The sequence below is a fragment of the Rhinolophus sinicus genome, chromosome 13 (assembly GCF_057876585.1).
Source record: "Rhinolophus sinicus isolate RSI-liver-muscle chromosome 13, RSI-T2T, whole genome shotgun sequence".
Taxonomy (NCBI): domain Eukaryota; kingdom Metazoa; phylum Chordata; class Mammalia; order Chiroptera; family Rhinolophidae; genus Rhinolophus; species Rhinolophus sinicus.
Genome location: NC_142513.1, coordinates 46987838 through 47001478, shown reverse-complemented (window position 1 = coordinate 47001478; position 13641 = coordinate 46987838). Strand labels below are relative to the sequence as shown.

General features: G+C 44.4%; 1 protein-coding gene across 3 annotated transcripts in view; it reads right to left on the bottom strand.

Moving 5' to 3' along the window:
* Window positions 1–13641, bottom strand: part of HERC2 (HECT and RLD domain containing E3 ubiquitin protein ligase 2) — a 154079-nt gene that overhangs the window by 81698 nt on the left and 58740 nt on the right. For 2 of the 3 annotated variants that reach the window (XM_019753190.3, XM_019753191.3), the window contains exons 24-35: window positions 12769–12939; window positions 11925–12028; window positions 10742–10892; window positions 9759–9973; window positions 9359–9491; window positions 9136–9263; window positions 8854–9049; window positions 6473–6606; window positions 5772–5945; window positions 5551–5687; window positions 5288–5439; window positions 4488–4679 (exon numbers count right to left, since the gene is read on the bottom strand). In XM_019753190.3, the coding sequence (XP_019608749.2) occupies window positions 4488–4679; window positions 5288–5439; window positions 5551–5687; window positions 5772–5945; window positions 6473–6606; window positions 8854–9049; window positions 9136–9263; window positions 9359–9491; window positions 9759–9973; window positions 10742–10892; window positions 11925–12028; window positions 12769–12939 (1887 nt within the window). The remainder of the gene's footprint in view (window positions 1–4487; window positions 4680–5287; window positions 5440–5550; window positions 5688–5771; window positions 5946–6472; window positions 6607–8853; window positions 9050–9135; window positions 9264–9358; window positions 9492–9758; window positions 9974–10741; window positions 10893–11924; window positions 12029–12768; window positions 12940–13641) is intronic. The other variant, XM_019753192.3, reaches the window with a different exon arrangement.

Sequence of the window (13641 nt, the reverse complement as noted above, 5' to 3'; positions counted from 1 at the left end):
CTAGAACAAGCCTGACTTGCTGAAATATTGCAAAAACACTGTTTGGTAAAAGGAAGAATGAGGGGGCGGGTGAATACTGGGTACACAGTGTAAAACAGAAGCTGAGCAGTCCACTAAACGCAACTCCAGGAGTCTCTCGCTGGACAACCGGCTACTGGTGGCCTTGTTGGCTAAAGTGAGGGGGGCACAGCCTGGTAACTCATCAGGTCTTCATTCTCACCTCCAGGTGGGAGGGAAAAGTGTCCAAACATCACTCCCAAAAGTGGGTGGGACTGGGTCCAAATGTAAGAAGTTTGGGTTCCTCTCTCCTCCAAGATGGAGAGAGAGGTTGTTCAGTTCCCAGGGCTGCAGTGAAGCTTCAGGCAAACGAGGGGACAGTCTTTTCTTCAGGCTGGCGGGGCTCTGACTCTGGGAGGTGCCCGGAGGGGCAGGGTGGCATTCCAGCTAGGACCTCCCCAGCAGCTGTAATGTGAATCCTCTAAATGTTGAATTTACTGTCAAGCATTCGAATACATCTGTAGTAAGAAAAAAGGGGGCTCCTTCTTTAAGTGGCTTTGTATACTGTGGCTATCGCATCTGCATGTATACACAAAATTCATATAAAAAGCTATATGCTAACTCTGACAGACAAATCGTCCTGATCAGGGGAAGAAGCAAGTCTACATATGACCTCGTGGGACTCAACCCCTTGCTTTTTGCAGCCAGGAGGCAGGCTGAAATTTACAGAAGCCCCATAATTAATGATTTGTGTTATAACTTTTACCTAGTGGATCCTCTGGAAAAAGGGGAGACAACATAAAAAGAGAAGCAATTTCTAGATGGAAACACACTTTTGATACATTTTAAAGCAGGAGTGTCCAAACTGCGGCCCAAGGGCAAACTGCAGCCCACAATCCATTTTTAATTGGCCCACAGCAAAGTCCAAAAATATATTTAGTTTACTTAAATAAACCAGGTGAGACAATATGTACTTCACCTCGAGTGAGTGGCCCGGCTGTTCGTGTATTTTACCGCATATGGTCCTTGGTAAAAAAACGTGGAAAAAAGTTTGGACACCCCTGTTTTAAAGTAATTTTCAGTTGCTAATGAGGTCTTAAGAAGTCAGATGTGTGACTCACAGAAGCTGGCTGTTTTCCAGCCTGATGTGTGCTTCTGAATGGGTCATGTGGCCACAATGACTGGCAAGATCCAAGAGCTTAGGAGAGAGTTGGTTTTTCACTTGGACTTGGAACACTGGCCCTTCAGTAGCTTGGCATTTCAGGCAAAGAATAACATTATAAACCTATCAGATCTAACACATGTATAGAACACTCTACTCAAGAAGAGCACAACACATTCTTCTCAAGGGCATATGGCACATTGTCAGGACAACATGTCAGGTCACAACACAAGGGTCAGCAAATTGAAATAGACTAAAACCTTACAAATTAGCTTCTCTGACCATAATGAAATGAAAGCAGAAACAACGGAATGAAAACTAGAATATTCAAAAGTATATGGAAATTAAACAACCACACACTTAAACAGCCAAAGGAAAAAAAAATTACACGAGAAATGAAACTATATTTTGAGATGAATGATAACAAAAACAGCATACCATAACATATGGGATTCAGCACAAGCAGTGCTAAGGAGAAATTTATATCTAAAAAAGTAGACATTAAAAACAAAGATCTCAAATCAGTAACCTAACTCTATACCTGAAGGAACTAGAAAAATAAGAACAAAGTTAGCAGAAAAAAGGAAATAATACAGATTAGAGCAGAGATAAGTACAGAATAGGAAAACAACAGAATCAATAAAAGCAAAAGTTGTTTTTTGAAAAAATATCTACAAAATTAACAATTTTTTAGGTACATTAAGAGATGATTCAAATAACTAAAACCAGAAATGAAAGTGGTGACAATACTACTGATTCTACAGAAATAAAAACGATTATCAGAGAGTACTGTGAACAGCTGTATGCCAACAAATTAGCAAACCTTGGTAAAATGGATAAATTCCTAAAAACATACAAATGACGTGAATTGACTCAAGAAAAAACAGAAAATGTGCATAGATCTATATAACAAGTAAAAAGATTGAATCAATAATCACAAACCTCCCAACAAAGAAAACCCAGGACCAGATGGCTGCACTGCTGAATTCTACCAAACACTGAAAGAACTAACACCAATTCTGAAACTCTTCTAAAAATAGAAGGTCAGCATTACCCCGATAACGGCAAAACTATAAAATGCTGCTCAAAGAAATGAAAGAGGACCTAAATAAATACAAATGTTCATGGAATAAAAAAAACTAACAATGTTAAGAAGGCAATACTCGCCAACAGAATTTACAGATTCAATACAATCCCTAGAAAATCCCAATGGCCTTGTCTGTAGACATGGAAAAGCCAGCCCTAAAATTCATATGGAAATGCAAGGGACCCAAAGTAGCCAAAATAATCGCGAGAAAGAAGAACAAAGTCGGAGGACTCACCTGTCGATTTCAAACTTACCGCAAAGCTAGTGTTAAAAACAATGTGGTATTGGCATAACAACAGACATACAGACCAATACAATAGGATTCAGAGTCTCGAAAGAAACCTAAATATCTAGGTCAAATGATTTCTGACAAAAGTGCCAAGACCTTGGGAAAAAAAGAATCTTCAACAAGTGGTACTGGGTTAACTGGATAACCAAAAGAAATGAAATGAATACTTACACCATGTTTTTTAAAAATTACCTAAAAATAGACCAAAGACCTCAACATAAGCACTGAAAATATAAAACCTAAAGAAGAAAACATAGTGGGTAATCCTCATGACTGTGAGAATTTGGCAATGGTTTCTTGGACACAGTGTCAAAAGCATAAGCAACTAAAAAGAAATAGGTAAATGGGCTTCATCAAAATTTAAAAGTTCTGGGGCCGGCCCGGTGGCTCAGGTGGTTAGAGCTCCATGCTCCTAACTCCGAAGGCTGCCGGTTTGATTCCCACATGGGCCAGTGGGCTCTCAACCACAAGGCTGCCGGTTCGATTCCTTGACTCCCACAAGGGATGGTGGGCTCTGCCCCCTGCAACTAAGATTGAACACGGCACCTTGAGCTGAGCTGCCTCCCAGATGGCTCAGTTGGTTGGAGCACGTCCTCTCAGCCACAAGGTTGCCGGTTCGACTCCCGCAAGGGATGGTGGGCTGCGGCCCCCTGCAACTAGCAACGACAACTGGATCTGGAGCTGAGCTGCGCCCTCCACAACTAAGACTGAAAAGACAACTTGAAGCTGAACGGCACCCTCCACAACTAAGATTGAAAGGACAACAACTTGACTTGGAAAAAAGGCCTGGAAGTACACACTGTTCCCCAATAAAGTTCTGTTCCCCTCCCCCAATAAAATCTTTTAAAAAAAAATTTAAAAGTTCTGTGCATCAAAGTAAAACACAAAAAATATCTTCAATTCATATAACTGGTAACAGAGTAGCATCCACAACATGGAAAGGACTCCTACAACTCAACACAGAAACGTAACCCAATATGAAACTGGGCAAAGGATCTGACTAGCCATTTCTCCATGAAAGATGTACAAATGGCCAACAAGCCATGTAAAGAGGCTCAACATCATTCGTCAGCAGTGAAGACACCACTCCACACCAACTATGGTGGCCTTAATCCAGGAAAACAGAAAGTGTGGCCGAGGATGTGGAGAGACTGGGACCCTGGTCTAGTGCTGCTGGAGTGTGAAACAGCGTGGAGCTGTGGAAATTATACACAGGAGGACTCATGATCCTGCAATTCCACTCCGACGTGTATAGCAGAAGAACTGAAACAGGTGTTCAAACAAACACCTGTATACACATGTCCCAAGCAGCACCACTCACAATGACCAAAAGGCAGGAATAAGCCAAAGGTCCATCAGTGGATGAATGGATGAATAAAATGCAGTATAACCAATCATACAATATTTTTAGCCATGAAAAGGAGTGGAGTACTGATACATGCTAAACAAAATACGCCAGAAACAAAAGGCAAAAAAACTGTATCATTTCATTTATATGAAATATCCAAAATAGGCAAATCCAGAGACACAAAGCAGATTTATGGTTGCTAACAGCTGGGGGAGGGGGAAATCAGGAGTTAGTGTCAAATGCGAGGGGGTTTGCATTTCGGGAGGAGAAAAGGTTATGGAACTAGATCATGGTAATGCTTGTACAATGTTGTGGGGCTACTTAATGCCACTGAATTACAAAGTTAAAAGTAGTTAAAATGGTAAACTTTGTTATTTGTATTTGACCACAATTAAATAAATGAAGGAAAGGGGGAGGGAGAGGGGAAGGGGAGGAGGAAGGGAGAGGGGAAAGGGAGAATAGGGGGAGGGGACGGAGAGGGAGCGAAGGGGGAGGAAAAGGGAGAGCGGAGGGGGAGGGAAAGGGGAGGGGACGGGGAGGCCTCAGGCACAATGCCGGCAGGCATGCCCACAAAGTGCCCAGAGTGCTGGAGGCAGTCACCCACCGATGAGCCGCAATGCTGTCTGTGCAAGGGCCAGCGTGCCGGAGTTCAGCAGCAAGGTCAAGGTGTGAGCCCCGTGCTGCAGGGTCAGCATGCTGAACATCACCAGGAGAAAGCGAGCTTGCGGGGTCGTCCCCAGGCTTGGTCCTGAAGGGTTCTCGTTGGTAATAGTCTGCAGGGGCACGGGCTGGATACCTAAAAAGCATTGGCACCCACATGAACTCTTGTGCCCATGTAGATACGAGAACGTACATGATGCAGAGAGTATGACCAATGTTTTTAAACTCTGTCTGTTCTTCAGTGGATGTCCGGCAGGCAGCCTTGCTGCTCTGCAATAATCCTGCCAGTGTCACCGCACACATAGCCACATGTCCTCCAAGCTCACCACACCCAGTGGTTTTGCATTTCCAATATAACATATATTTCACTTTTCCTCCACAAACCAGATCCTAGCAGTTCTCTTTAGAAATCAAGTATTAATACAGGATATGCATTGTAGGGCGTGTGGTGTAAGCGATACACATGAAAACGTGAACATAGCAAAGCTTTATATTAGGACACTAAAGATGTGTCTTCTGACAAATTCTGAAAGCTCTGTTTAGAATCTGAGAAAGCTTAAAGCAGCTGGATTATCATTCTAATGTACAAAGTTATTCAAGTTTTCCCAAAAGCAAAAATCGGCATTCCAAGATTCCACAACATACAATTAAGAGGCAAACTATGAAATAACTCTGAGATCACCGACATTACTTCGGCATCAATTTTAAAGCAGCCTATTAACCATCAGATTTTTTTTAACTCACCAAGCTCTTTAAATTTGGCATTTGCATCCATCAAAATATTTCTAATATTCTGAACAGCCCAAGCATACAGCTTGCCAAATGTTACTTCCAGCAGCATCCGATTGAAAGGTGGGATCAGATCAACATCCTTCAAGCAATCCGTAAGGGGTTCCCTTCCAAAGATAAAGAATTCTACTTAGAACATGGCAGACTTTCAACTTCCATAGAACACCGCGCTGTTGGCACAGCTCCCTTGATTAGGAAAAAGCGTCACAGAGGTTTACCCTATGTCAATCCCCTGCGGAATGAGTCTCTGCCATCCGCAGAACATGGCGTACTGCACAGATGGGAGTAAGGAGTTTCTCGTCGCCAGTTTTAATATGGTGTCTATCCCTTCCAGGCGGACCTCCGCTCTCTCCAACTGCAAAACAGACGCGCAGTCAGGGTCCCGCGCAGTCAGGGCCGCGCGCAGGCGCCACACACACAGGGGCAGCAGCGCCTGTACCTGTTTCAGCAGGCATTTCCTCATCTTCTCCACGTCCACAGGCTCTTCTTTGAGGGCGAAGTCGGCGATCATGCTGAGGAGTGCAGACTGCGGGTGAAGACCCTGGACATTCTGCTTCAGCCACTTGTACCTGTGAACCCCTGTGACTGTGCTCAGCAGGGGCTGCCATTTATCCTGACAAAGGAAAACACTGCGCCATGAGCTTCTCCTACAGACAGTGATGTGCGCTCTAAAACATTCGGCAAATAAACTTCAATATAAATGCAGTCTGTTCAAGGTGGTCAAATACTTTAAACTTAGTAATTTATAGTAAAAATAACTGTCATAAATAGGCTAGTAAATGAATTTAAAATGTCTATACTTATGTACTTTGGAACAGCTAACTTGGCGTACAAAGGTACCTTATCATCCACGTTAATAGCCTCAGGGACCAGGACAGTTTCTAGAGCAAAGGATAATGAATGAATGAATGCTGATAACACTGTCCTACCAAGAGTAAAGGGAAAAAGGAAAACCCTTCTCCGGCTACGGACCTGACAGGGCACCACTAAGCATCACTGGGGCATCACCCATGCTGTCACTAACCCGCTGTGCCCCCCACCCCCACTGATGCCTAAGGACCAAGCAACAATACGTGTGCATTCTGTGGCTGTGTGCTGGGTTCCTAGTCAGCAGTCTCACAATCACAGAAAACACTTCACCTTGGGCGATTTGATTGTCATGGGTCTTTTGTCCACATTTACGGGGCTATGAGGCAAAATGCAAGCTTCTTCTAAATCACTCTCTTCGTGCCCAATTTTTTCTTCATCATCAGTAGATTCTGGCTTCTTAGGAACTGTAGTTAAAAACATCATTCATTATGAAAATTGTTTACTTAAAGATAGTTTTAAATTAAGAAATATTTAAATTTGCATAAAGATAAAGGACACGAATATTTTAATATTCACTATCAACTGAAATGTTCAAACTACCATAACAACTCTCACATGACCTCCAGGAATGACACTGCTACTCCATGTCAGGGACAGGACAGTGAGGTGAGGCGCTACCATGGAGAAGCCCTGAGAATGGGAAGGCCAGGCGTCCTCCAACGTCTTCTTAAAAGGCTAGATGGTGTACATTTTAGTCTCCGCAGGCCATTCAGTCTATTGGAAATTTTCAACTCTGCTACCGCAGCATGAAAAGTAGCTAACTTTGTTTATGAATGCTGTGATTTCACCTACATAGAATTTTCACGTGTCAAACATGTTGTTCTTCTGATTTTTTATTTAAAATGCAAAAACCAGTCTTAGCTCATGGATAGTGCACAGCAAGCAGCAGGCTGCATGTGTCCCCAGACACGAGCTTGCCCATCCAGGACTAGTACAGTGGGGACTGTCACCAGGGTGCACTGGAAGACCTGGAAGCCTTTTACTACGCTAGTCTCTTTACTTAGGGAAGTTGCTGTTGGATCTGCAGCGTGGTATGTGGTGTTGCTTCCATCTTTTTGGTTCCTTTCAAGGCTTAAGTCTAATTCTCATCAGCATATAATAGAAATAACAAGCAGCATGATATTCACCCAGGCAGTAAAACATGAACACAGAAGGTCTGGGTTGCTGGAACACTGCAAATTCTCAAGGAAGGCCTGTCCCTTCGGCTGGCCTAGTGAGTTCTGCCTGACAGTGTCCCTGTGTGCTGAGGCCTAGGACACGTTTACAGTTTGACCGGAGTTCATACCAACAGTGTGACTTATGGGGACCGCCGGTCTCTGCGCTGGGGGCTGCAGTCTGCGTCACTGAGAGCGATCATGCAGGCCCCTTGCGTCTGTGTGGCTGACCCCTGGTAACAACCCCGACAATAGGCTCTGGCCAGCATTGCTGGCTGACAGTCTGTCACACATGTTGTGACACATCATGCTGGGAACTAAGCACAGGCTGTGCGACTCCATTGGCAGGAGACACTGAAGTTTGGGCCTGGTTTCTTCTGGCATTCCCTCTACCCGGCTTTCGTTGTGCTGATTTTCACCTGTATTCTCTCACAGTAATGAGCTGTAACGCAAGTGTAACCACTGCTGAGTCCTATGGAGCCCTCCCAGCAAGACACCTCAGTTACTGATGACCTTGGCAACCCGACACAGCACCAGTATATTATTTAAAAGTAACTTAATTTTCTTTAAAAAAAAAAAAAAAAAGAAAAAGAAAAACAGCTTCAAACATCACACAATTAAATAAATAAGTAAACCCATAAGAAACTTTAAGAGGTGCCCTATGGGCTCGGAACCTCAGAGCGGTGGCCAGAGGGTGGGGGACACTGTCCCCAAGCCTGTGCTGCGGCTGAGCCTCTGGCTGCCTGGGTTAGAGGGCCTCAGAAGTGTTCCTGCCATGACTTCCTGACCCAGAGCATCTCCAGGGCTCAGACAAGCTGATGTAGTTTCAGGGCTGCTCGGAACAATCAAGTCAGAGCTCTACAACAAGGCCATCGCTCGTAACACTGCTGTTCAGAACGTCCATCAACAACTCAAGAATTAACATTGTTTAATAAGCTGCTCTGTGCATAAACCAGTATAACCATAAGAATAAAATCAGAAATTTCTGTAGACTTGTTTATAATCACAAGTGACTAAATTCTATAGAATTTTACGTAATTTTACTCAAATTTTGGTTATTTGACACAAAAAGTTTTTTCCATATCCCTACCAGTTTCTTCCTGAAAATATTCTTAATCTTCTAATTGCTATATAACAATTCTCTGTGTGTCAGAATACTCATGTCTTTATAAGAATAGCAAGACTCACTGAAAGACCCAGCATTCCAACATAGCGAACACTTCCTTTTCCCCATCGGTACAATAACCTTTATCGTACTTACCTTTTCCAACATGCACTTACTCGTTACCAAATCACAAGACGCACAGTCCCAAAGGGGCATCACTACCTGATGTCCTGGAAAACTAAGTGGGACTTGGGTATTGAATCACCAGCACATACAGGAATTGTTATGACTGTTGTGCATGTCACGTGTAACACGTGACTGTGGCCAAGGCACAGACTCAGCTACACGGAGAGCCCACACTGGGACAGTGTTTCCTGCCTTTACGTTCTTACCTCTCTTTTTCCTTCGTTCTCGAATTATCTTCTGAGCTATCCTCCTCCAGCGAGGCAAAGAATTTAACAGTTTAAACTTGGACATGATGGAGAGGTCATTACAAACTGCTGGTCGCAACTCATTAAAGAGGAACCGCAAACGTTCGATGACTGGAGCACAGACCTCCTTATAGGATCGGCCCTGTTCTTGGTGTGTCTACAAAGTCAAACGTGAAAAGACAGCAACCAACATTTTACCAACTGTCTGCAAAGCATGACGAAGGTGCGTCCAAGTCTACTTACCTTAATGAGCGAGCATTTCGCTTGGTAGACCACTCTACAAACATCCACCACAGACTTGGGCAACACTCTATGCTTCATGTGCTCGATACCCAGTGCGCTGGCATGGACCAAAGACAGTGCCACGGGACCTGGAAAGACATTCAACCAAGGGGCAGGGTACGAATGAGTGTGCACGGGTGTCAGCCAAAGGTGTGTAGTGTCGCCAGAGCTGCGAGCACCGTACCTAGATCTTCATGCTTTAAGAGGCAACAGAACAGCAGGCGGCCCACCTCTTCCACAGGGTGCTCGGCAGGAAACGTGATGGGTGTGGTCAGGTGGCACTGCCTACAGTACCTTTCTATCTGACACAGGAAGTCCTGCAATAGAAATAGCTGAAGGTCACTGCAGAGCCAACTCGCATGTCACCATGAGCGCTAAGCTCATGCCACGGCTTCCCACGCATTTGCAGTCAATGCACGCTACAGCCTTGTTGGCATGCTAAGCCGCCCCAACCTGGCACCTCAGTGCCAGCGCTCCGAATAACATGTACACAAAGGCTGTGCTGAGCTAGTCATGGGGCACAAAGGTGGCCACCTGTCATCCTAAGGTAAATAGGACACTGCACGTGCGACGGCCTCACTCACCTTCACAGTGTGGTCCTGGGTGTCATTGTCAGCCAGGGCCTGCAGGAAGGCCTGGGAGTGGTCGCCCAGGGCACGCCTGTGGGGGTAGAGACGGGACTTGTTGGCAGGCGTGCCTCCGGGAGAGCTGCAGTGGTCCTCGTCCTTCTCCTCGTTGTAGCTGTAGTGGATCTGGCTGGTCTGCAGGCCTCCAGAGAAGATGGATGACTGTAGCCACTCTAGAAAGTGCAAACAGTAAAACCCTGAGCGCACTGTTCAGAAATCAACAACAACAAAGAAAAATAACTGAATACACGATTGATTTAGGAGTGAAATCCAGCATGCCTCCTGTGAGAGTCACTCCTCACAGTTACACAGATCGGCTTGTAATTCCACTCACTTCACTGCACTCTGCTTTATTAGGCTTCGTGGGTCAGGCGTTTTCAACATTGAGGCAAGAACCCCCCCAGCAAAGATTATGACTAGCTGAAGGCGCAGATGATGCTTAGCATCATTAGCAGCCAAGGATGCTTAGTAAAGCATGTACACTTCCCTAGACATAACGCTCTGGTACACCTAACAGACTACAGGCTAGTGACTCATATAGCATTTCTATGCACTGGGAAACCAAAGCATCTGCGGGGCCCCCGACAGTTGCTGTGTTGTGCTGGTCTCGACCCGACCCCACAGGACCTCTGAGGTGTGCATGTATCACTTTCTGCCTATTCAACACACTTTACGCATGTGTCAGGACTCCGGACAAGAGTGCTAGCACATGTTTACTGGACAGCTGAGACAGCGCGGGGTCGTCTGACACCACAGGTACCATGTGAACCTGGGCTTTGCCTTCTAACAGGAGGGCAGCGTGAGGTGCCACGTTCCCAAGTAGTGACTCAGGTTCAACTGGGTACCTGTGTGCTACAAAGTACCGCTAGTGTGCGGACTCCATAGTTCAGGGGGTCAGTGAAGGATGCTCATCTGCTAGCAGAAAACACAATTTTTCTTACTGGCGCATTCAACCTCCACAGGAGACAGCGGTGTGCTCATAGCCAAATAGGAAGCATGTAGTCCGAGCAGCAGGCCCAGATTCCTCTCTGTGTCCATCAGAGGTGAAGACAGACTCCCCAGATCTGGTACGGTGACAACTTCCTGGTCAGGCTGGGAAAGATCAATTTCATCATCAGTCTGAGAAAACAGGTTAATAAAAAACATCAAACCAAGAAGAGCAACAGCTTCTACCCTAAACAAGACCTACGGCCATGAGGGAGATAGGCAGGTGCTCTGGATGGCCTGTTCTGCATCCTGTACCAGGGAGCTCATGCCGCCCCCAAAATAACAGAAGAGAGAAGCCACACACATCCTACAAAGCAGATGTTAATTGCACAGGTCAACTGGTGGGAAAACCGTGGTGCATGTAAATAAGCTCACTAGAAATCTCCTTAGGGAATAAAATAGACGTTTCCAGAGTGACTGTATATCAATGCTCCAGAAAATATATTGAATTGTTACATAAAGAACCCCAAGACACACAAAAATATGACAAGTATTGTTATGAGTCAGTGGGCTGTGAGCACACATGTGGAGAAAAATAAATGTATTCCCACAAAGAACAAATGGAGTTTGAAAAGGAAGAGTTTAAATGAAAATAACCTTAACCTTTCCCAGTCACACTAGACAATAAGCAAAGTTAATTTTCCCCTTCATGAAATGCTTCAAGCCCTACCCTTGCAGCATTTAATAAATGTCATTACCTCAGGGTCCACAGCTGGAAAGCCAATCCCAATATATAAACTCCAGTGCTCTCAGATACATAAAAAGGACATACTTCTATCCTACAAAACTGTGTCACTGGACAGCTATTCCCAAAAATACATAGCTCAAGATGGTAAGTCATTCCAAACTGCTGTGTAAGCTTACAATAAAGTTGTAAAGCCCTACGGTTATCCTTTTACTTTGTGTGCAAGTGTCTACATTTTTAAAAATTAACAATTTTAAAAATAATGATTCAAGACCAGTACACCATAAATCTTAACACAAATAAATGTAAATTTGCTTATTACAAAAACCTCTAAAGGAGCTTCATGTTATCATGTAATGACACCCTACTCCAGCCCAGCCTGCAGAAGACCCAGCTCTCCATCCTTCAGGGTGAAGCCCCGTGATGCCCAGTGTACCCCTGCACAGCCTCACCTCCAGGTACTGGCCAACACAGAAGGCATGCATGGACTCTCGTGTGTCCTCGAACTGCAGAGCAGCTTCCAAAGCCACCACTGGGTCTTCCCCTGCAAACTGAGCTGAGGTGAAAGGAACAAAGGCACGTGACTTCCAGACGGTCGCCCACAGGAAGCAAATTAGGCAGCTTAACTCCAAAGTCAGAGTCACTGAAGTATAATGACCTCCCACTCATGCCCAGGGCTGCCTGGGCCAACTCACAACTCGGAACAAGTACCAACAAGTGTTGGGACAAAAATGCATAATGATGAGAAATTCTTCAAATGTGCCTGAATCTACTGATAGGACAGAAACCAAAGTCACAGGTAGATTAAAATGTGTGGGGGATGGAGCAGTACTAAATTGATCGTTTAAAAGCCAAATGTGGGGTGGCCAAATGGCTCAGTTGGTTAGAGCATGAGCTCTGAACAACAGGGTTGCTGGTTCGATTCCCTCATGGGCCAGTGAGCTGTGCCTTCCACAACTAGATTGAAGACAATGAACTGCCACTGAGCTGCCGGTAGGGTGGCCCGATGGCTCACTTAGAGCGCGATCTCCCAACAACAAGGTTGCCGGTTCAATTCCCGCATGGGATGGTGGGCTGCAACCCCTGCAACTAAAGATTGGAAACAGCGACCGGACTTGGAGCTGAGCTGCGCCCTCCACTAGATTGAAGGACAACGACCTGACTTGGAGCTGATGGGCCCTGGAGAAGCACACTGGTCCCCAATATTCCCCAATAAAAAAATAAACAAGCCAAATGCTTTGCTTAAAATAACACGTGCTGCAACTTTTAACCACGAAGTAGAAAGCAAGGCCTTACCAAGAATACTATTTCCTGTTAAGGACTGGGTCTGGAAGTCCTTTATATCATACACTTTCCCGTCAATCACAGTCCAGAAGCCACCGTCTTTGTTGTGGTTCTCCAAATCAGCTTTGCGTATAAGTGTCACCTCCTCATTATTTCTACAGTTCTGACCTGTAAAAAATGACTCTGTATACACAGAAACCATAATCAGTAAATCAATAGGTCAATAGATAGAATGACTAGAACTGTGTGAAAGAACTACAAAGGGAAAGAGGTCTACAACCACAATGGGAGATTAATGTAGTCTTGCTGTAGCTAACACCACAAACAAAAATTCAGCAAGAATACAGAATGATTTAAAATCCGAAAACAAAAATACCACCATGTGAGCAGCATGAATATCAAATCGGGCCATATACCAGGCAACAGAGTAAATCTCAAAAATTTCAAAGAAATGAGGTTTCAGAGCATGTGCGCTGACCACAATGCAGTTAAATTAGAAATAGGTAACAAAAAGTCCTCTACATATTTAAAGTTATGAAATATATGTATAAGTCACTCAAAATTTCCAGAAAAAAAATGACCATGAAAATTAGAAAATGCGTTGAAATGAATGATAATGAAAATACTAGAGACCAATACTCGTGACATACACATACAGTTAAGTGTATGTTTGAGGGCATCTAGTCCTTTAAATATATATATTACGAAAAAAGAAAAGCTAAAAGTAAATGTTAGTAAACATCAAATCAATAAAATCCTGAGTTCATAATGATACTCGAAAAAACCTCACTGGAGACCTTTGGAAGCACTGGGACACCAACTCCATATCATGAAAGATGGTTAAAAGGAAGGTAGGGGACAATCAAATCAGGATCATGTCCTTCC